General features: G+C 35.7%; 1 protein-coding gene across 1 annotated transcript in view; it reads right to left on the reverse strand.

The window, feature by feature from the left end:
* Positions 1-294: 294 nt before the first annotated feature.
* Positions 295-24,654, reverse strand: part of LOC128732718 (calcium-activated potassium channel slowpoke) — a 122,943-nt gene continuing 98,583 nt past the window's right edge. The window contains exons 15-26 of the mRNA XM_053826038.1: positions 22,585-22,659; positions 9,794-9,871; positions 7,714-7,746; positions 7,155-7,296; positions 2,406-2,471; positions 1,821-1,995; positions 1,536-1,760; positions 1,180-1,459; positions 976-1,112; positions 775-917; positions 495-714; positions 295-432 (exon numbers count right to left, since the gene is read on the reverse strand). Of these exons, the coding sequence (XP_053682013.1) occupies positions 295-432; positions 495-714; positions 775-917; positions 976-1,112; positions 1,180-1,459; positions 1,536-1,760; positions 1,821-1,995; positions 2,406-2,471; positions 7,155-7,296; positions 7,714-7,746; positions 9,794-9,871; positions 22,585-22,659 (1,712 nt within the window). The remainder of the gene's footprint in view (positions 433-494; positions 715-774; positions 918-975; positions 1,113-1,179; positions 1,460-1,535; positions 1,761-1,820; positions 1,996-2,405; positions 2,472-7,154; positions 7,297-7,713; positions 7,747-9,793; positions 9,872-22,584; positions 22,660-24,654) is intronic.

Genomic DNA, 24,654 nt, shown 5'->3' on the forward strand with positions numbered 1-24,654 from the left:
CGCAGCATATACTGGATTAGAATATATTGCTGTAGATGAAATCAAAAATTCACATTGACTATCAATATTTCCTAAAACTCAGAAGTAACCAACAGAACATTGAACAGAATTTTGAATTGTGCTAAACATTCCGCAGATGCTGACGTTGTTGGTTCTTTATTGATTTTTGGAAAACATTTTAATAAATTTACGAAACACATGCTTGATATATTGCGCGATCTGGTATATAAAATCGGTTTCTTTTGTTCATATGTAAGAATAGGGACCATCAGTCAAGGCACTACACAGCAATAGTCAGGAATTGTCGTCTTTGTTGGAGCCACCACCTCCGACACCGGTTTGCTGGCTATTCTGGTGGCGACCTGCAGGCGGGCCTCGCACAGTGGCTGGCTTGTATTCTAGACCTGGGTCGAATTGCATTAGTACGAAAACCTTAAACGAAAATGTCTTGAGTGCTGTGATTGTTTTTGCCAGCATGATAAACTGTTGCTAACCTGATCCGTTGGTAGCAGCGAGAAGTCATCCGGTGGGTTGGTAATGACATACCGTTTGCTACTGGCGTCGCAGCTCGAGCTAGTGTCCCGGAACCTGTAAAGGCCAATGCACAACATTCCGTAGGACTTGAGGGCTGCTACGAATAGATCACCGTATTTTCCTGCTTCTCCGAACTGCGCCAATGGACCATCATACAGAGATATCTGGCCAACGCGACATCTGAGAGCGAGGGAATATACTAATATCTGTAAATACTCTATTTTCTACTGTTTTACAAACCTATCACGATTGCTGAGACTTTCTGGTGTACTGTAACCGCCTCTCAAACCAGCGCCTTCTGCTAGAATTAGCTCCAGCTCCGGGGTCGCACCACCTGTGATCAGCGATCGTATCAGTGTCAAGGCGTTTTGATTGAAGTATGTCTGTGATTGAATAAAGCATTATACATTAAGTTCGATGTTTTTATGATTGTAGATTTACTGTTGACATAAGAGAATCCAGCACGCTCACGGCAAATGCCGTTCCGCAAGCGAAAGGCTGTGTTAGGTATAGCTCAGTATCCGGATCATCGTCGTCATCCTGATCCAGAAACTGCACATTGCTATCATTTACTAATTCTGAAAATTTATAAAAATAAAAACGGCTAAGTCACTTGTGGGCAACGTGACTGGTATCAGATGCTACCCGTTATCATTGGCACGTTGGCACCGTAGACCGAACCTCGTCGCTGCAGCACAATTGGACTACCTACTGGCGTTAGATTATCTTGCTCAGAGCCACGCTGACTCAGAACGCCTATCGTGTCGTCGAACGTCATTGCTTTAATGTTGAGTGAGGCTAGGATGGCTTCCTTATCGGCTAACGTTGGATCGTCGTTGCTAGGAACTTTCGCCGATAGAATACAACACATATCACAAAGGTTTACGTTGACCGCCCGTAGATCGGCTCTACTCAGCGGAGATCCCTAGAAATCAACCAGAAACAGAATAAACAGAATAATAATGAAGCAAACTATATATAAACGAAGTCGGTTTCAATACATTCAGTACGGATATTTTTGGTAGATTCTGCAACATCTTCCATTCGCGTCGAATGTATTCAACGGAACCCACGATCACGACGTGTTTCAGCTCATGATAGTGAAAGTTTGAAGCACGTAGTGGCATCACGAGGTTTCTTAATCCTATCAGCGGCGAATCTGGGTCAGCGAACAAGCACACAACGACGTGCCCGTTCAAAACAGTCATTGCTGCTTGGTTTCGGTCCTGAAAAAAAAACGATTTATTAGATAAACAGGTTGGCAATCTTGCATCGCTCGAATTTACCAATATACACTCCTCTAAGCTCTTTGCTGGACTCCAGTGGAACATACCGGTCGAGTCGTACTTCATCTCAGTTTTTTCGAAGTCAAAATCCTTAGACTGGTCGTCGGCAATGCCGGCTTGCAGTGTGACGCCATTTTGATTTTGTGCACCTGATCCACTGCCTCGACTCGTTGGCCTGTGGACGATACATTTCGCACATTATAACCATCCTATCTAGGCGACATTGTCGAACGGAACATGCTCAACTCAACTCAACCGAAATAAATGTCTAGCCTAATGGAAAATAGGATTCTTAACATAAATCCCTGGGCGCAAAAAGCAAAATATTGGTTTTAACATAGGGAATTCGGTTGGAAAGTACAAAAAATTAAGGCACTTGCAGTAGAAACGGCCGGACCAACGTGGAAACTACTGAAGTACGTGCCAATTTATCAAACAGAAAAATCAAACCAAGCTTTAATTGTTAAGGATAAATGCATCTGCAGTGGGTTCATCGAGGAAGCTCAGTGATTTAACCAGATGCAAAAAGTAAAAATAAGGACTACTAAAATTCAATTTTTCATAGAGAGAATCAACCGTTCGTACATGAGTTTTTTCACTTCGTATGCTAGTTGATAGCCCGCGTAAGGACTCTGTTCAGTATCCGGAGGCCTGGAAAAATAATAACTGTGAATAGTTTCAACGATAGTGGCAAATGATAGTTCTAGACAGTTATTCTTTTAAGCATTTTTTATAGAAAATGTACACTACTAACACATTTGCTGCGCTTAAATCTTGTTTGTCTGGAGTAGAAATGCTTAACAGAAGTGGACAGCGGATAAAATTAGCGATTATCGCATCGTATAGAATATTTCAATACAAGACCTTCACGTTTTTGTCACAAATTTTTGACATTTTGTCCTATTCGGCGGCCTCGTGACCGATCAAATTTGTTCTGAACATTTTTACCTTTGTTGTGTACTAGAACAAAGGTTTGGAAATTGGTCGAAAAACACCAAGTTAGTTGATCCGGAGGGCCGAGTCACATATACCAGCCGAATAGGCTCGACGAGCTGAGCGTGTGTGTGGATAAGTGTAAGTGACGTTTGACTTAAGTCTATTCCTCGGAGATGGTGGAACTGTGTGCTTACACTTATTTGAGAGGTGTTAGCACCTTGTAGATTACTAATGATTTGTTCTGTGGTCCGATATTTCGCTTAAAAGTTATAAGCAAAAATGAGAAAACCACGTCACACGATTTTCTGCGGAACCGCTCAATTGATTTTGATAATTTTGGTATCAAATGACTGGTCTTGCTATCACAACAACTTTGGAAGAATTTTATTAAAAACAATCAAGCAACTCATAAGTCATGCTTAAAAATGTACTTTTTCAAGTGGTCAATTAGTCGAACGCTTCTCAGAAATGGCCAAACCGATTTATGCGCTACTAGTATTGTTTGAAAGGTAACAGAGCGTCATAGATCACTTTTGAATTGGTTTTCGATTGAACGTTTAATTTGAAAGTATGACCAGTCGTATATAACACAATAAAAGTTACAATAATTTATAACAATTTTAACCAGATTTCAATTATTTTTTAGTATCAAACTCACTGTTAATATATCGGCTAGATTTGGTAAGAAATGGTCCTACTGATCAAAAGTTATTCAATAAAAATTCAATGAAATTATCTAAGAAAACTTTACTGATATAAATCAAACAGTATGCACATTAAGACCAAATCCCGAGAACGCGATAATTTACTATAACTTAAATATGCGTAGTTTTTCAATTCAAAATAGTTTGCACTATAACACGAGCTTGTCTAAATCAGATAAGTATTATATTTTTGACATACAGATATTACATTTTAGGCGTAGCACTGACTAGCAAATTTGTTCCTAATCAGTATATTTAAAAACAAATTGATATTTTTGATTAAATTTCTTTGATTTGCCATACTAAATGCTTAAAAGTTAAATAAATTTATTAAGTGTAATAAATTTAAGTTGTGTTTTTGCTTCTGTTTTAAACCCGTCTAAATCAGTCTAAGTGGATCTCGTTAACTGAAAATAATTTTCATATCGAAATTATGAAAAAAGTGATGCAAATATGTATTCCATCCATCTATTTTCACGTTACATTTCGTGAATTCAGGTACCGTAAACGCACCTCATTCTGCGTATGGTGCCCAATTCTGCGCACCTCACTTTTCAGGCCAAACTTCCAAGTTCCTGCAAATTTTTATCCCAATTAACACATCTAGGAGAACATGTGTACATACAGCTAGTCATTTGAGAATGCTACGATTTTTATGGAAGATATGCGGTTCGCAGTATTAGGAACCATGCGCAGAATAAGGTACGTTTACGGTAGGTAATGTAATATATTTTATACTAATCTATACTAGTAGTTGTTACCCATCAATATTAAATTGAAAAGCACGTAGCTTGTTATATAGAAGTTTACGTGATTTTTCACGCGGAAAAGACTTGTGGGTTTGAGTATTGCAATGCAGTTGTGGTGGGTTGCGATAATGTTTGAGGTGATTTTTTTTTGCGAATGCTGTCTACACTCTTAAATGAAACTACGTTTCATTGGATTCGTTGGATTGAGCTAAAACTTGGTTAAAACTACTCAAAATGTCCTTTAAGTCTACAAACTCAGATTCTGAGTAGTTTTTAACCAAAACTGCGTGATTTGTCATAGCGAATAACTCAGCAAGTTAAACTAATTAAATTTTCTACTCAAAATTTGAGTTTGTACACTTTAGGGGCATTTTGAGTAGTCTTAGCCTAGCTATAGCTAAATCCAACTAAATCCAACAGGCAAACTCATTTAGGAGTGTAGTTTGTTGTTTGTGATATGATTTGGTTTAAGCTTTTAGTCACCAGTTTTGTTTTTGTCTTATAAACGATTCATAATTGTTAACTCCGACGATGTCCAGATGTGCGAATGGTGTAACGAAAAATTTCTAAAGCGTCGATGACACTGGACGAGTTTGTAAGCTGCTAGTCAGCGATCTCACGAGTAAGCGAGTTAGCGAATGCGCGAGTCATGATGACACATAAATCGGCAAGTAAGCTAATATGCGAGGGGTTTTGATAAATCTAAAACGTATTAGGCAGCGATGCCGGTCATACAAATAAATCGCTGCTAGATAAACGATCAAGTTTAACGTACACAATGTACAATTTACATAAGAGTTATCTTATGTTATTGAATTCTAACTTCTTCATAGATGTTTAATTGATAAATATGAAGTATTACGAGGAATTACTTCAATTAATTCACATTGCATTTACAATTTCAAAATTAGTAAAAATATTTGGCATTTCTGGTGCTATAAAATTAATAATTTAAAAACCCCCTCGCTGCGTCACTAGTTACTCGCAACTATGATGCCACACAGCTAGTGTGCTAGCCAACAAGTGCACACGCCATCGAGTAGCGAGTAAAGTTGAGCAGCATTCAACTTTACTCGCTACTAGCAAACAATCTGCTAGTCAGCTAGTGTGTATGATGACACAGGGCGAGTTCACGATCTACTCGCCAACTCGCTTACTAGCAACCTAAAAACTCGCCCAGTGTCATCGACGCTTAAAGCGTTTATGAATCGACCATCAGCGATTTCAACCAAAGCTGGCATAATTGTTCATTCCGACTCCACAACCAATTTCCCAAACTTTTATACCGATTTTATCAGTCCCCTGTTTCCTGTTTTTGTTTTTCAAATTTTTCACGAAAGTCATTTTACCCATTTTGGATTGTACTTTTTATTTTTAATTGTAAAAAAATGGCGTCAACCTACATAAAAACTGATAACATTATTCGATTGCACAGCCAAAAACCCATAGAAAAAGTATATTGGCATGTCTCTAGTTTCTACATCAAACTGTTCCAGAGATATTTGAACCCGAAAAATGATTTTTTTTAGAAAATTTGAAACAAAAAGGAAGTAGCACCACTGCTATGGGGATTGATCAATCCACATAAAACGTTGGAAAATTGGTTGTGGGGCCGGAATGAACAATTATGGCAATTTTGATAAAAATCGCTGATGATCGATTGAAAATTTTCCGCTTCTTTTGATCACTTGAGGAGACGGACATGGAAAAACCCATACCTATACTTATAAATATTTGTGTGTTTTTCTCCTTCCGATATAGCTCAAAATTTCAGGAGAGCGAAAATCGATTGTGAAAATATCGACCAGTCTCAAATCCATTTTTATTGTTTTCCGGCTTACCGTTCTGATTCAAACTTAGAACAGTCTCAAACTTCGAACACTTTAGAATAAAATGCTCAGTCGTATCGCTAATATGATAAAATATTATGCTTATTGTACACCACCGTGTTCGTTAGAATGTCCTCTATCCGGTGAGGTATGACATTGAACTGTAGGACTCTTTGTAATAAGTCAGTAGGCGCTGGAAAAAGGTGAGAACTCGGATTTTAACTTGGTTCGCATACTCTTAGCGTTTCGTGCAAAAGTAGCTGTTTTTTCGTTTGTATTATTTTACCAATTTTAGGATGTTTACCTTCCCACTTCGCGATTATTAGGTAAGTGCACGATATGTATGTACTAAAGCATAGTTGGAAAACAATATTTCATGCAATATTTCAAAGATATTAGATAAATTAAAGTGCTCGAAGTTTTAATCACGTTTTGAGGAGTGATTCAAACTTCGAACAGCCACCAATAATATCAAGTTTTTCCGAGTTTTCCTTCGGGAAAATGAATTGTATGCATTGTAAAGCTGTATAAAGCCAACTTGCTTTAGATGTGTTTCATGGAGTTCGAAAATATTGTCAATTGCCTATCAGAAGTATGGATTGAAACTAAGTATTGTGTGAAATATTTAATTCATACTTTCGGGTGGATTTAATAAGACAGTGTTTAGAAAAAGGATAAAATTTCACTTATTCAAGTTCAATACTTATCAAAGTAATACAAGTGTTCAATGTCTGAGACTGAAATATTCGAACTTTGAATGTCGACCATGAAAGTGTTCGAAGTTTGAATCAAAACCGAACTGCAGTTTTTTAGTGTTTTTCAATGTAAATTAACATTTTATCTTCATTTCTAAAATTTTCCCATAAAATAAATAAATTGTCATGCTATTAAACCACTCATGGGGACAGAATAAAGATGTTTGCAAACATTTTTCTTTGAAGAAAGTTTCAGCATAGCTTAAGTATTCGAAGTTTGGATCAGAACGGTACATTTTTGTACAAATGTCTGTAGCTTTAAAGCCAAAATTTTTGTTGTTGGAATTCGGAAACTATATTTGAGATTATTTTGTGCATTGAAACTCTTCTAATACAGCATTACCCAACAAATAAAACTTACCGATTGTACGTCGATGGCGATATCAGATTATCCGGTGGTTGTCTATTTACATTAGGTTTCACTTTGTTAACTTGTTTGGTAGAATTAAGCAGCTGATTGGAAGTCGGCGATGGTATGTTGCTCCTTCGATTGCGGTTGATTACTAAGAACGGAACGGAAGCAGAAACCGAAATAAAAGCATAGTTATTAGCCGATGGAAAAGGATAACAATGGAACACCACATCGAAACACGCTATTGACGTAGAACTGTAAGAAGATCTAATTAACGCACGAATGTCATTCTTGTGTTTGGCGAACAAATTGTGGAAAGTGGAAAATATGTGTTGTAATTGCTGTATCGTTTCAAAACGTCCTAATAGATTAGAAAGAAGCATCGTGGAACGCAGCTGAACATTTCAGCTGAGGCAAATCAAAATGGAAAACCGAAATTATTTTTTTCCAAGAGCTTTATACAAAGCGTGATAGATAGATGAACAGTTTACATCGAAATTGAACAATGTAGAAACAGTTTGGAAAACGAATGTCAGAATACTTCCAAGTGTGTATCCCGTGAACTCACAATTTATATCCTCCCGGTCTCTGGTAATATCGCCTGGATGTAGTAGGTGGTGATGAAATAACATGCGATGTATGTGTTTTGAGTTTTGGGTTTGATTACGATGATTTTTTGTTCGTTTAAGGATTACACGGTATCGAAGGTGTAATTCGATTTTAAGCGGCGATAGCGGATACCGGCCAAACCACCAACCACATGATGACGCAATTACAAAGGAGAAAAAGAAAAAGTTTTGAACATTAGTTTATACTGACAAAACATCAGAGGCGCACACTGGTTTTAGTTTGGCTTAGTAAGATGCTGCAGCTTCAAAAATGTTAAAATAGATTCCGGTTGCTATTCGGAACTAAAAATTTAGCTTAAAACAAAGCAAAATATCACCTAGTTTTGCGGCGAAGTTATAACATCCACAAGCAGTAAAATTCGTACTTGATGTAAAGTGCCTGAATATAGAGTAACGACATGTCATGCTAAATATCTACGGGCAACTTTTCATTGTCTTGCTTGTTTTTCACACATGCGATTGCTCGATTGAAACGACCTTAACAGATAATCTTAATTTTTAATTTTGACAGTGTTATATTTCTATATCTAGGCACTCTGACTTGACGATGCGCTTTCAAATCTACACATAAATTGGATAACTACTTGTTAAAAAATACACAAACTTGGGACGAAAGATGCAATTCATGATTCACAAACTGTAAGTTATTCAATGTACACTTAAAATCACAGGAAAAGATTACTGGGTGTGAATCATGCATTTTGGTTGATAGAGCAATTTTTCGAAAGAGGCATACGTCTGGTAAAAAAGCTAAAAACTTATTTAGACATAACGTTTCTATAAGTCTGGCTGCATGTTTAACTGAATAAAAAAATTTAATGGAAAACCCACAAAAATCGCAGCCACGATAGGAACAAAAGTCGGTGGTAAAACAATAAACCGTATGTTGGTACATGGAAAATGCTTATCTTGAGGCACAACGGTGTAGCACAACGGTAGCGCATTCTATGTTTTACATTGGCCATTCGCATGAAAATTCAACGTAAGTGCGTGTGCATGTGTTGCTGTTTAATATTAGTGTGGACAAGTGCTTGCAGGTGTGAATGAAAACCTAACATACGAACAATGGGTTATCGGTCCTATCGGGAACAATTTAACTTTGGCTATCTTTATCTGTTACAACTTATTAAGTTTTGATTTCTGCCGATGGTAGTTATTTATGCTTGCTAGACTCAGTTTCTTATGTTCGATGCAACTTTTTGTTCATTTTGTAGTGTAATATACAGTAAATAGTATGTACACACATTTGTTCGCTCGCTGCTAACAGTTGAGGCTTGGGAATCACTCTTAGAACGAGCGAAAATATTTTTGGTTGTTGATATCTTTTGTGTAAATGTATCAGTTTCGAATATCCATTCCTGTTTTACGTCGATAAAATTATGCTGGCTGCCTTAGTGTTCAGTTTTTACGGTTTAAAAGTGATTACGCTTACTAAAAAACAGGTTTTTGTAACCATTTACAGAGGTGCTCTGTTTTGAGTTTTATATACGTAATTTTTTCATGGGCATGCGCTTAGTTCTTTATCTTTTCTAACCAACAATTTTTTCACTAAAATATAATTTTTGTTCCTTTGCTTTTGTTTAGGAAAATCTCTATAGAGTCTGTACTAGCTAATCTATGATTATCTGAATATGAATGGTGTAAAAATGATGCAGCCCCATTTCTGTTGATGACGTAGGATAGTTCAAAAGCAGTCGTAAGAAAATATCGGTAAGCAAAGTCGCACCGATAATAGGCTACGAGACAACGTGCCGTGAAACAAATATTTAGCTCGATTGTTTTTTGTTGGCATGAAAAAATCTTTCTAAAGAAAATAAAACATGAAAATTAAAACGAATAGACACCGCACAAAAAGATCGAAGAGTAACAAAAGGACGAAAATCTATTTTAGACATTTTTGTAGCTTTGCATATGTGTGCCACGCACACAAATCTGCGTGCTTTGAACGCTGTTTCATTTGAACCAAAGCGTGATAAAAAAGCGGAAGTACAAGATACAGTATAGATTGTATTGCATTACCCGATGAAATACCTCGGACGTGCACCCGTTTCGGAAGTTCCGGCGGGGTGAACGTGGGCGCAGGATGATGGCCGTCGTCTGCAAAATTTATAATAATTGTTCTAGAAAAAATCACCGTAAAGCTCTCTAGCGCCAAGCGCTATGCAGTTTACTAAAGCAGGTAAAAACAAACAACACTAAAGGTTGAAAATTTGAAGGAATATATATTGAAAATATGCAAGAAAAGTATTCCATACGACAGTTACTAGAAAGCTATAACAGGTAAGATAAATTAAAATAAATTAGGAAAAAGGAACCGAAAGTACTATTATTCTATCTAGTAAAAAGCTCAAAATGAAACATAAAAATACAAATCGTTAATTGTTTGAGGCACTACGGATTGTTTTTCCATTCATTACCAATGCGGTATGGAAGTCAGCCAAAAAGTGAGGATAATTGGACAATCGTGAAAATCGTTGAAAGCGAAGTTATGAAGGGGAAAACACGCATTTAGCAAACTGTTTACAAAATAAAACGGCACAAACATATTCGATATCTGCTGATAAGCGCGAAGCGGTAACGAATGCTTTTACAAGGCGGGGCTTTTTCATCGTTTAGCATTGTTTCTCTTAATATCTGTAACCATTGAAGAAGACAGGCTGGGTGAAAAATTTATTCAGTGTAAGGATATGTAAAGTGAGTGACTGTACGATAGACACCATGCCACGTTTAAGCTTGGAATTATCCCATTTTTGAGTCGACGTATGTGCGAAGTTTATGAAGTAACGTGAAAAATTAAAGGGATAAAATTCGATCAATAAAAATTGAATAATTTTACTAGTTGCTATAAATTCAGATACATAACGTATTTTAAGTCATATTTAAAGTTATGAAATACTTAGAGTATGTAAAAAAAGTATATCCACCCCTTTTTAATATCGACAACTTGCTGCGGTTTCCTAAAAACTACATTGAACTATTATAAAAAAATATCAGAAAACATACCTATCATTTAAACTGCAAAGTTTTTTTTTCTTATGGAGCAATATCATTCAGAGTACGATAGTTACATTTGTCAGAAAATCTATCTGCTTTGATATAAATCTTTAAGTCTATAGCTCAATTTTGGATCAAGTCAATTGTGAACATCGACTCATGTAAACATTGTAAACATCAAACCGCCCAGTTAGCTTCGAAGTGCGATGTTGGTGTCAAGCAAACCAGTCGTTGTATGTTCGAATATTCGCAGGGCAGTGCTGCTATAGTCAGTAGGATCGTTGCACTAGCCCCATAATTGTCCTGTACTCTAGCAAACGGCTGCGAAGTCCGTCGATAAAGAAGAGTCAAGTCTTAAAGACGTTTATACTGAAGGCTTTGCAAATATAAACGTTGAATATTGATTTTGTTACGTTAACCAGCAAGTGATAGAGATAAATTGATTCATTTTTCTCCAAAATTCAATCGAAGTCTACCAGATTCTAAGTTGCAAATTGATCTCGTTGAATATAAACCACGAGAATGCGAAGCTGTTTTAGCTATACTGCCGCTACTCGCATAACAGTCCTATTTATATAGGAAACTCCATAGAAAATAGGACTGTTATGCGAGTAACGGGCAGTATACTAAATACTAACATTATGTTTGATCTTCGGTTCATTAAGCTGTCTTTTGTTAAGCAAAGACGCCCGAGTTTATACATTTGTTCCTAAAGAATTGGGTGGATAAACTTTTTTATCGTGTACTGTAGGTTTTTTTTTTGTGAAATTGATGCACAGCAAACCAATCATTTCGAATAATGTAATCTGTCTGAACTTTGTTGAGAAAAGGTCGCAATATTTTGGACCGTTCTATCACGCACGTACGTTGACGACAAAAATTGGATTGTCTAGGCAAAAGAAGCAATCCTATAAACCATGGAGTTGAAATATCAGTCACGAAAATCAGTCCCTATGGTGGGTTCGGAATGGGTGCTAGAAGTGAGATACTTGATAAGACGATTTTGATAATTCTGATAAAATTCGAAAACCCATTCGAGAACAAATGGTATTGTGGAGCATGAAAGAAAACATTTTATCACTGGGGTAATGTGGCAAATGAAACAAATTTGTGAACGGGTGGGATGAGTTCTACTCAGAATGTATATTACTCTACGTAAGCTTTTGTAGTTTTCTTCAATAAATTCCGATAATCCAATTAGGTGGTCCTCAGCAGCGTGTATTTACATTGTTTTTTAACAGGTAACTTTAGTGAATCAGTTTGTCTCGGGTTTGATTGCAAAAGCAATTATTGTTAAGCGTTGAAATAGTTGAAATTAATATGCTTTGTGGACACTTTTTTCGCGTTTATATACATTTATAAATAAGTGCGGACATAGCTTAAGAGTGCTTGTAAAGTTCCTAACCAAACATTTAAAGTACTTTGCTCTTGTAATCGAGACGTTAAGTAACATCGATTCATATTGAAAATCACAATATTGTCAGATTGTTTATTTTTGCATTGTTCTGCTTTCATTGATTGATAATGCGATGCAAAATTTTACAAATATCTGACAATGCTGTGTATTTCTAAGAAACTTGCTGTTCAGTTGAGTTAGTGCTGTTGAATTGCCTATTTATAGGTACTGTTGTTTGGTAAAAGTGTATAATATATTGTAAACAGCCTATTAGCACAGCGTTTGTTTTTGTGGTGGTGTGCACTTGGAGTATTGTTGTTGTGTATGTTCAATTAAGTTGTGCTCATCGTGTCTTGAATCCGTATTTGCCATGACTAATCAAACCGATATGTAAGTTTAATGTTGAAGCGAGTACTTGTACACAACGGTTCGATAAGCCTTTTAATTTATTGATGATCAGTGTTCTGAATGAATGGTCATGAATACTATGATGGACAGATTTTATTGTTCAACATCGTTAATACTAGAATTAGCACGTAGGCTTAGCCAGTCAGCGAGGTAAAACGCATTTACAAATTTGATTTGCTGACAATCTGAGGAGTCATCGTTTGGACGCAGCAAACCAAAGCATCCTAGGCGGCAGTGTGCGGAACGTTCACGGCTTGTGGAAACACACTGCGATGCAGTTGTGCACGAACAACAACGTGGCTGTCCTGTCGGTTGCTTCGTATGGTAATGGCAATGGTCTGCTGGCTTGCAATTTCGGTTCCATTTGGGTCTTCTCATTTTACGTGTGACCGAATTATTTTTTTTTGCGAACTGGACTATTCTAAGTGACCTGCGTTTTATTGGTAGTTTCAATAACAATTATCAGGTTCAAACTTACGTGTTGAGTGTAGCAAATCGTCGGCTATTTTGAGTTATTTTTACAAGTATTTGTATGTATAAGTCATTTATTGCCCCAAGATACGTTTTTTCGTCATTCGGGTTATGTGGTTTGTAGAAAGTAAAGAACATCAATAGAAATTACTATTCATTGGTTACAAAGAAAAAGACAATGAAAAAATAAAAAGAAATGGAAAATTTGAATCAACAAAAAAAGTATATAAATAAATAAATTCAAACATGTCAATATCTGTTCAACTGAAACACTTTTTATTTTAGATTAGCATGAGCTAGTTCTAAATTGTTCATCTCTGGTACATGACTTGTTGGTGGAGTGAGTTTACCTAAGACAGGAAAAGCGTACTACCACAGATTGAAGAAGATACTAAATGAAACAAAAGATGGTGCCTTTGACTACAGAGAATAGACATTTTTTTCATATAAACTTCATATCAAATTACGCGTACCGGAAATCCCATCTACTTTACAATGCGCGTGTTATTCTGCCTCGGTAAAGCCACAATTGAGGTTATTTTACGATTCCTGGACCTCAAATAGAGAAAATCCGAAACATCCTTGACGGACTCTTACAGTTATCCCTTTAAGGACGGCACATTTTCGCAATATCTCAGCAAATTATTACTATGAATGAACTACTTTTCCTAGAACGTAGGGTGACGGAGCCACCTCGTCATACGTAATCACGACGCATACTTTATTTCGAGTTTTTAAAGGAATTATTTCCACAGGCACTCAAGTTTTTGGCACGAGATGAATCTTTCACTTCTTGCCTGTACATGTGCACCAATTTAGACAGATTAAATATTTCGGAATTTACATTTTTTATACTTTGTGGGTCATGCGAACGATTTTATATAGTCGTTTCACCAAAAGCTTTCGCCTACAAAAATGTGTGGGTTAGTGTTTAGAGGGTTAAAATTAGAAAATAGTGCCACTAAAAAGAAGCAAATCATCTGGTGAAAATCTAATATAATATTGTTAACACGGTCGGGCGAGTTCAGTTGGTATATTTTTCGATCTGTATTTATCGAGTTGATTTAATGAAATAATTTCGCGAGTACCAATATTGGAACTGGTATCGAAAGGTGGAAGACAAAAAACTGTTCTGAGATTAAATCGAAGTAGTAACTTATTGTAGTAACCGAAGCAACTGTGTTAGTGTTTGTCATGGAAGTTAGTGAAAAAAGTATACATATATACAAGTATGTATGTATAACTATGAAAATTCTACACTTTTGATCAATTACTTCAGAGCGAAAAAACAGTGGAAATGTTCACTGTGGATATAACTGTGCCACTGTTAGCTGTTCGTGCCATTTCGGTTGAACACGGGTATTAAGGGGTACACATTTGGTCTGCTATCGCAAAAATAATGGTTACTACAGTTTACGTTTCTGTAGAAAAAGATTTATGGATTTTGGCAAACCTCAAAAATTTGAAAACAAATGTCTATTCTCTGTGCTCCGATGTATGAAAATAACAAAAAAAAAAACTCAAACCAAGTGAGGAGACGTGAAAACTTCTGTAAAATTTTAGACTAAAATTATTAGAGACATCAATTAATCACTCGATCACAAACATTCACGAAAACAACATTACCCACAATTGTAAGACCTTCCCTTCTTTTTTTTTTCTTTTCAGGAGGGACTTGCGATGGTGGGCGAACACCTACACAAAAATTCTGTTCTGTTCCTATCTAATCTGTTCGAGAGAAGGGCATGTGTATATTTAGTTTTGTAATTGATTTGCGGCTCTTTGGATTTTAAGGGTTGAGTTATGCTTTGTTAAGAAGGTTGGCAGACGGCAGACGGTAATGTTTTATTTTGGCGTTCAAACTTTTTCGTAGAATTCTTTCAGATTTATCGTATCACATAATTTGTAAAGAAAATCTAGAGTTAGCAATAATTTTCGAATTGGAACATTACGTTAACGGTCAACCTTATGCCAACATCAAATATTTGATACACACTTTGGAAATCGAACTCACCATTTAACATACGCATAATTGCATATTTATTATTTTGAAGTACCATTGTGGAAAGCGGGCCTGACACACTCTTTTTGCTTCGAAAGGGTTTTTTATCACACAGCTTCAGCTAAGCGGAAGTTAAAAAGGCACATGCAGAGTTACTTACTTCTTCTATATATATAAAAGAGAGCGTGAGTATGTTTGTATGTTTGCATGTTCCATCATATTTCCAGAACGCCTTGACAGTTCACCACCAAACTTGGCACACATGTTCCTTGATATAAGAGAATCAGCACTGGGGGGTTGACAAGAAGGGTTGTTTCGTTTCCATTATAGGGATTTCCATAGAGAGTGTTTCCACGGAGTTTCGCAAATCGATTTTAATTTGTCATTTTTGATTTAGCTGAAACTTTGCATAGCTGTTATGTTTAAGCAAATATGCCATTTTATCATATCAGTTATTTTTTTAAGATCTAGACTGCTTTTTCAAAAGGGCCTAACCAAAAAATGGTGCTAATCCATTGGTTTATTTGATCGAAATTGTGTCTTCAGCAAAGTTGTAGATCATAAAGTTGCCTTTCTAAAAAAAATGTGCACCGTAAAAATTTTTTTTTTTGTTGAAAAAAGAAAAAGAAAATAAAACTAAAAAGTTGAATATGTGCATTTAAAAAAAATTTTTTTTGACATGTTAAAGGTAACAATATACACTACTTTTTCTGAAAGTTTCATTGCTGGCGAATGAAGGGCAAATAAGTTAGGCCATTACAAATATTTTATATTTTTGTCCTTCCGGTGTTCGGCCACCGAAGGGGGGGGGGGCGAAAAAAAAACAAAGTGAATTTTTTAATCGAGCAAAAAAACATGGATTTTAAGAATTTTTATTTAAGGTTTAAACGTGAAAACCGAATCTATTCTTGCTTATAATATATACGTTATTATTTTCTAAGCAAAAAAAGACAAAAACGAAGGAAAATTTTTTTGAACGATTTTCGGAAATTCCATTGTACGAATTTCCATTTCTGTTTCGAGCTAGAAGCGTTAATTCAACTCGGAGACTCATTTTTCGGGTATTTCAGACTGTAGAGCCCACAGACAATTGATTTTATAAAAAGAAATTTGACTCATATCCTACAAATTGTTTTTTTACCCCCCGATTTTTCAAGCCAATTTCCAAGGGGGGGGGGGGGGGGGTTGACAAAAACTTTAAATATGATTTGCAATGGCCTTATTTTCACCAAAAATAATTTTTTACAGTGTATAACTTTTTCTAAAGATGAGAATTATAATAAGTATTATTATCTTTCTAAAAATATTTGCACTGTTAAAAAATTTTTTTTGTAGAAAAAAAAAAGAAAATAAAACTAAAAAGTTGTATATGTGCATTTTAAAAAAAATTTTTTTTTGTCCTGTTAAAGGTAACAATATACACTACTTTTTCTGAAAGTTTCATTGCTGGCGAATGAAGGGCAAATAAGTTAGATCATTTTGAAAATTTCATGTTTTTTTTATTTTCACCAAAAATAATTGTTTACAGTGTATAACTTTTCCTAAAGATGAGAATTATAATAAGTATTATAATTCTCATCTTTAGAAAAAGTCTACATATTTAGTGGATTAGCACCATTTTTGGTCAGGCCTAGTGATGTCCGAAATTTTCAATTATTCGATTACCGATTAATCGGCGAGCGTTGTCTGCACTAATCGATTAATTCAACTATTCGTGCTAGTGGTATTCGATTAGAAATATTCGAATATTTTTTTCATTTATTCGATTAATCGAACGATTATGAACGATTAGCGGGCATTATTCGGGGATTATTCGCATTCATATTATTTCCTTTGAACTATTCGATTAATTCAACTACTCGTGTTGGCAGTATTCGATTAAAAATTATTCGAATATTTTTATAGTTATTCGATTAGTTGAATTAATCGAACGATTAACGGACATCACTAGTCAGGCCCTTTTGAAAAAGCAGTCGACATCTTAAAAAAATACCTGATATGATAAAATGACACCATTTTTTAAGGAGAACAGCTATGCAAAGTTTCAGCTAAATCAAAAATGATAAATTAAAAAATATGTTATTTTTTCGTCACTTGGCGTGGAATTCCTCTAGAGCAAACCAATGCATAATCGGCTACGTGGCAGAAGAGGGAGCTGACTGGGAAAGAACCGACAAGTAGGGGACTAGGAACGTGAGTATGGATGTATATTTCGCCATAGTTCCGGAACTTCTGGAATGTTCTTCATTAAACGTCGTTTGTCAAACACATGCATTCTGACATAAAAGAATCAGCGCAGGGGGGTTGACAAAAGAGGGAGATGGTCTCTTAAGGTTATATAGTATAATGTGCCCCCCTTAAGAACAAATGGATGCATCTCAAACGAGCTTCCCAAGATTAACGTTACAACTACGAATACATGTTAGTTTTTGAGCTGAAAATCAATTGCCATTGTTTACTTCCTTTCATGTTGTAAAATAAAAATACTAGGAATTATTTAAAAACGGAGCCTACAATTTGGGTTTCTCGTCTATGCGGGTAATATGCCCCAGCTGCAGTATAATACGCTCCACGTTGTGTTTCGAGTATTTTTGCAATTGATATGCCTACTCTATTTTGCAGAAAGTTGAACTCTCTTAGATACTGTCAAAATATTGTGTTTTCATATAAAATAAACCTAGTTTTGGTCTCGTGGAACTTTCTACATGGGGCATATTATACTGCAGCTATGGCATATTGTCCCGCATAGTTAAGCAACCTTGAATTTAGACGTGGTAGATAAATTATTCCCAGCCCTTTCATTCTGCAATGCTGAGACTAATAGTGGCAATAGACTGTTACTTATTACTTATATCTATTTTATGCGTATTTATAGCCACATCAGCAATGGTGCATATTGCACCATCGCGAGTGGGGCATATTGGCCGCATTCGACATGTCGGGAAAAATATGAAATAATTAAGGATATTAAGCGTTTCTCACCAGTTTTTCGCCTGAGATAATGGTTTAAAATTTCACTTCACTCAATCGAATCGCAACAATAGGATATTTCCAGATTTTACCCACAAAAAAGCTTACGGAAACGACGGAAAAAATTACATTGGAAGCTGTTAGAAAATAAATTTATTTTTTTTTGGCTTGACAGCTAGTGACAACTGTCAAACTTGCATAGTAGGCTGGTTTCATCGAATTTTAAGGTTTCTAGTTAGTTTTGCATTTTAAGTTATGCTAGTTTAGAAGTAAACGAATTGAGGCGTATTGCTCAGCTGGGGCACATTATACACATTACATCTACAAGGGGAGAGAAAGGTTCAAATGGGTACAAGTTGCTGGATTTCTGAACGGGGGAATAGGGTGGTCATTAACTAAGAGGAGGTTCAAAAACATAAAAGAGGCTTTTTGTCGATTTATATGGATTGCCGTGGAGAAGTCAGATTTACAAGTGGCTGGGGGGTGGGGCATGAGGGGAACTGACAAAAGGGATGTAGACACGTTCAAATGAAAAAAAAGGTTTTGTTTCTTGCATTATGAGAATTTTCGTTACAATAACAGATGTACAAGTGACTGAGAGGCAAAGGGGCCCCGAGTAAGATCGGGCAATCAGCTGGTCTACAACATAATCGAAGTAAGCATCGTTATATCTTTAGCTGAGATGGTATAGCCAAAAGAGCAGAATCTAAGAAAGACAGCGTGCCAAGCCTGGTAGAAAGTCAACCTTTGCAGGTGACAGTTTATTGCGACGAAACTCTGCCAAGAACACTGTGTTTGGAGTGTTGTTTCAACGATTCAACAATGACAACTTGGATATCAAGGACAAGAGCGACCAGCTCTTGAGAAATATTTTAAAATAAAGATTGGAGACCAGGCGTGACGCGACACAGGCAGCCATGTTCAAGTTTTTGATGTTATTTCATTTATTAATTGAAATAAAGCATTATTTTCATTGAAAACAGTCCGATTTACAATGTATATATCTAATATATTTAATTATCTACTCGAACGAACGTAAGTTTAGTTACCCTTGTAGAAAACGAGGTAGATTAGAGTTTTTTTTTCGTAACGTAGCAACTAAACGCTAGAGCCGCATTTTTTGCGCGGTTTTTCGTAAATGGCACTTATTCTAAGTTAGTTCTAAAGCTCTTCTACAATTTTACGTAATGAAAAGACTTACAGGGTAGTGGGAAACTTATGTGTAGTCATATATTAATCAACAAAAAATGTACAACAGTTACACTCGTAAGACTGCTTTCTCGATCAGCACTATTCTAGAAAAAGAAATCGTTCGATTTAACTTTCCAAGTGGGGATACTAAATTCGACAAAAAAATGAATAAAAAACGATTACACGATACATCACGACGAGAAACGATCACTCTAGGGACGTGGGGATACTAGTTTGATCGATTGTAGTAGTACAAGTATTTAGTAGTGGTGGTAGCAGTAGGAGATGGTAATTAATCGATATATACGTACTTGCACGCCCAACCATTTGTATCGCACGCACCCCCTTTCGAAAGGTCGCCACTGTTTTTATTTTTGAAATTGGTTTTCAACCATTTTTGGATTGGTGAACCATTAACAGAGGCGCGCAGTACAGTGTTTAGTGTTAGTTTTATTGTTTATTGGAGGTTTCATTACCGAGCGCACGAAAAAGAAACAAAGAAAGGAAGAAAAAAGTTTAGAATGAATGTATGATAATATAATAATTGATTGACAAGCTAGCTGCAGTGGTAGGAAATTTCCTGTGTTCTTCGGCGGTCCACGTGCATGCGGATAAATCTTTCGGGCAAAAGTTGACTTACTGAACATACACAACTTCACCGGGACACACCTTAACCTAGCGATTGACTCAACTTGAATTCTGTTGTGCTTAATTTAACTAGATTTATCAGATGAATATACCTTACAATCGGTAAATTGCGGTAAATGTCTGAAATAGATAACGTCTGGTATATGTTTGTGGTGTTCATGATGACGTGTAATGTGTAGATAATTGTGTTTCATCTTATTCTGTAGTTTACGGTAGGTTTGACCTAGCGATGGAAGCCTAATTATCGGGATTAGCGCGGACATCGATCGAAAGCAACGAATTCATAAAAGATTCTTGGCATAGGTTGAGGATTGTAATAATAACAGAAAGCACTTGGCGAGGTAGTAGATTATTGGTACACACGTTAATTGCCGAACAAAAGTCTTGGTGCGAAAGGATTTTCAACTTTTCGTAAAATACAGTAACGGAATGTTACATTAATTATCACCATGGTCCGACAGCACGTATGTTAGGATAGGAGCTTCAAAATTTATATAGTAGTGTAAGTTACTGTAGGCTTTCGAATGTGACCCTCGGAAAAAAATGACAAAAAATTATCAAAATAGTCCTATTTGAAGACGTCAACCCAATACTATGTGAAAATAGCTGCCAATTCTGTAGTTCTATATTGGTATTAGAAGTGAATAACATCACTTCAAACATTTCTTTTTTATTTTATTTTATTTTCGTCGTCATTCAATGAAAAGTGATAAACATGGGATCTGTCTTGTATGGAGCACACAAGTGTCCCAACATTTAGCCGTTGACCGTTGATGGCGTAGTAGCGGAATATCAACGCATCGCAGAACAACAAGAAGGAGATGCAGGTTGACTCCGGAAGAAAGAGAAGTTCGAAACAGGCACTGATGAAGCCTTCACGTCGTCAGTGAAATGCGTATGTGTCGTTTATGGGTAATAAAATAGCATTTAGTAATTAATAGAATCGAACCGGAAAAAGTTTCTTCTTATTTCTTTATTGAACTGCAGTTACGGTACATGGTAGGCGGTATGGCAAGCGATTTAAACTTTCAACAAGCGACAAACTTGCTAAATGTTTTTGGAAAACACAAATAACCATGCGTCTGCATTTTTTTTACTCATCGATGGAGACGCACTGTATATTACGCACTTTGTTAGATGGCGATTTTGTAAATGGATTCAAATCAAGAGAAATGTGTAGAAAATAACTTCTTGGACTTGCGGTCACTGATTGTGAGACACTTGAGTTAGGCAGTTGCCAAAGTCGGTTCACGTCGGAAAGTCGCTATTGTAACAGTTATTGATTTCCATGAAGTGTGTAAATTCATTTAAAACATATTTTAGTGAAATGTTAAAGCCGCGAATAAAAGATCTTCACTAAAAGCTTCCAAATTGTTTATAGGTCGGTCTCTGACAGAGTCTACTAGAAAAGTGGACTTGTAGTTATTTATGTTTCCTTGAAGCTTATTGAACATATATTGCTTGCGGATAGTTCTTTATCACTTATCACGGTTGCAATCCTGAAATTCTGAAAATCTCTTGAGAAAGCGGATAAATGAGGGTTTAAATAGATTTTAGATTTAAATATTTTTATTCCTGTTGAAAAATACTAGATGCAACTTGATACGGTGGCAATACATAGTCAGGTCATAAATAACTCGGTAGAAAAATTAGCAACTATCATGATTTCCAATTCACTGTAGCAAGTGTTGTGGTTTTGCTAACAAAATATGTAACATTAGAATTACGTGTTGAGTTACTATCGACGGCGAATGCCAAAAACAGCAATTGAAATGGCAGTAAATTTCAAATTTTTAAAACAATAAACTGAACTCTTTAACGTGAAGTTATTTTTTAAGGAGAATATTGCTTGTTACACATAGTATGTGTGCTTTTTTGCAAAAAATTTTGCTGTGCAATGCTAAGTTTGGGTTAGAGAAAGAACTATAATCGTGAACAAAGTGTGGTAAATATTTGAGAAATATTTAGGAATGACTACCATGCGGTCGAATTAAAAATTCGACACGTTGGATGAAATTCTACTCTTCATTCGAAGCATTAGAAAATAGGAAGAGTAAAAATATTAAACAATAGAACGTTATGAAAGATGTAGTAGTAGTAGTAGTAGAGAGAGAGAGAGAGAGTCGCATGAAGCAGAAAACAGGAAGCTTTAAGATGATGTACAGTTTGGCAGCTATTTTCTAGTAGTTCGTTGTGATTAGTTGGGATTTCAGCAGGATTTTTGTTAAGAAAAGCAAAAATTGACAGATGACGAACATGGGTTAAATTATCCCAGTTTGTCAATGGGTGTATTTTGATGCAATGGAAAGTTAATTAGGAATGTGTTTCGGATGTCTCCTTTTATTGATTTAGTATTGTTTAGCTAAAAAAATATATTATGCGAAACATATTAAAGGCAATTCATATTGTTTTTGGATTAACTGTCTAGCGAATAACAAAAAAAAAATTGGCGTTCGGGGTATGTAAATAGACAAATTTAGCGGATACGTAACTGAGAGGACTTTTTAGTTTAAACACAACAAGGTGCAGAAACAATCGAAATGTAAACGAAATTAAAAAATGTTAAACGAAACATAAGGAAGGCAGATTATTTCAATACATAATTTGCAGTAGGTAACAATTAGCAATTGTTGTTTTTATAACATAGGTTATTTTATATTAAAACATTGTATACAACAGTTTTTTTTTTCAGTTGATTGATGCGAATCGAGTAAAATAAAACCACCGTACCGTCGATGTAAGTGTGACAGGCGGAGTTAAGGCCCTGTTTAACCATTCCTGTCTGCATCATAATCATGCCAACATCTGAAACATTGTGAATATGTTGAGAAAAAAGAGAATAAAATGAAAAGGGTAAAGTAAACTAATGTTTAACGAAAGACCAGAATCACCATAGCTGAAATATGAACATTTGCTTTTCGGTCTGTTTGTCCTCTCTGTGAATTTGGAAGTAATCAAAATATATGTAAAACTGGACAGCAGTGTTGGTGAAGGTGTCAGTGTTGGGCCAGTGTTTTCAATGTAGTCGGAGCTGTACTTGCTGCTGTAGTGGTAATGTTATTGTAAATAGAATAAAAAAATATTGTTTTCATTTGAAAATAGTACCAAGGCTAATATTTATGTGTTAGATTTTGCTTGGAGTGAATACAGAGGTCTTAAATTATATCAAAGATGATGGTATTCACTTCGAAAAACGATTAACCTCCAGCTAGTTTGCTTCTAGCATAACTTGGTTTTGATGTAAACCAAAGTTTAGTTTGACTTTAGATTATTAGTTTTCACTAGCATTACAAATTTGATACAGCTCGGTTCCCGTGATAGTCAACGAGCGATAGCGATAAATCATAACATTTAGTTACTTTCATTAGACAACTACTTTTCTCTTTTACCATAATCCTAATGAATCATTGCTGGTACCTGTTTCTTGCTTTTATTTTTTCACATAACACATGTTTTAGATACTGATTTTTTTTTGAAAATCACATATCGCTTAAATAGAGCAATTCTAGAGCTAAAAATGAGGATGCCGAAATGCGTTTTTTCATTCGAGCCTAACGATGAAATGAAAAACTATTATAGTACACTGTACCACGACGAATTAGGAGGAAAACCTAAGAGATAGTATCGTGCTGGTGGCATGCATAGTTAATTTTTAAGAACAAAAGATGATAAGATCAAACGAAAGAGTAACAAAGTCTAATAAAGTAGCCGAAATGTTTATGTTACAATACATTGCTTCTCATACATTTGAGTATAGTGTAAGGTCGTACGATTAGCCATAAAATGGATTCCGGATTTTACGATTGATAATGAAAAAATACGGCTCAATTATAGAATCGTGAAGTGTTGTCATCAAAATTACACAGTCACACAATCAAACAAAACGATTACTTAGATGAAAAAACAACGGAATGCAAGAAATAAGTCTGAATCTCGAGCACTCGCGCTAAGCGTGATGAAAAATCAATGACAGATTGGACAGTGCGAAAGGGTTTGTATCATACGAGCAACGTTTTCCAGTGACGTATCGATAGTGATTGTGAAAGGAGAAATGTTATGGTTGAAGTAAACCAATTGTATATGCTGTTTTGTATACTGCGTACTCCGATGTGTATCATTTGTTTTTAATTTTTTCTGTACAGTAGATCCTTAGCTACTCAAACGAAATTACATATTGTTTGAGTCAGATTTATCCTTAGCTTGAGTAGAAATTATGAAAGATTTTATTATACTAAAAGACCTATACACCAATCAAATGATTCACAACAGATCACTATATGTAAAATAGAGGTCGAATGGAAAATCAAGTGTTTGTGTGTGATCATCAATGTGCGGAGATATAAGTGATATTTTGAAATCAATAACGGTTTACTCGATCTCGGGAAGAAATTTCCACACAGGCGATATATGATGACTCAACGATAAGAGTGACTCTAAAAGGAAACAGATTCGACATGGTGATGTGTCGTACTGAGTGGTGCTGCGACCGTGCGAACTGGTACGACAATACTTTGATATACTTTCTATCAGTTTCATAAAAAAAAAAAAATATTGGAAAGCCACCGAACTGTTTCGAGAACGTGTTAGTGTTACGCTCAAAGCTGTTTGTCTGAATCTGTTTCCAATCCAACGAAGAAAGGAACTTTTTTCGCAACGACGAAATTTGCTCTTATAGAATGAGTAAAGATGGATTACAATTCAAATACCAGCAAATATCAAATATACTTCTTGGATCGCTACTGATACCATAGTGGCAGCTAATTGCGCCCGCGTATATAATTCCGTCAATTTTGACTTAAA

This window comes from Sabethes cyaneus, chromosome 1 (genome assembly GCF_943734655.1).
Source record: "Sabethes cyaneus chromosome 1, idSabCyanKW18_F2, whole genome shotgun sequence".
Classification (NCBI taxonomy): Eukaryota; Metazoa; Arthropoda; class Insecta; order Diptera; family Culicidae; genus Sabethes; species Sabethes cyaneus.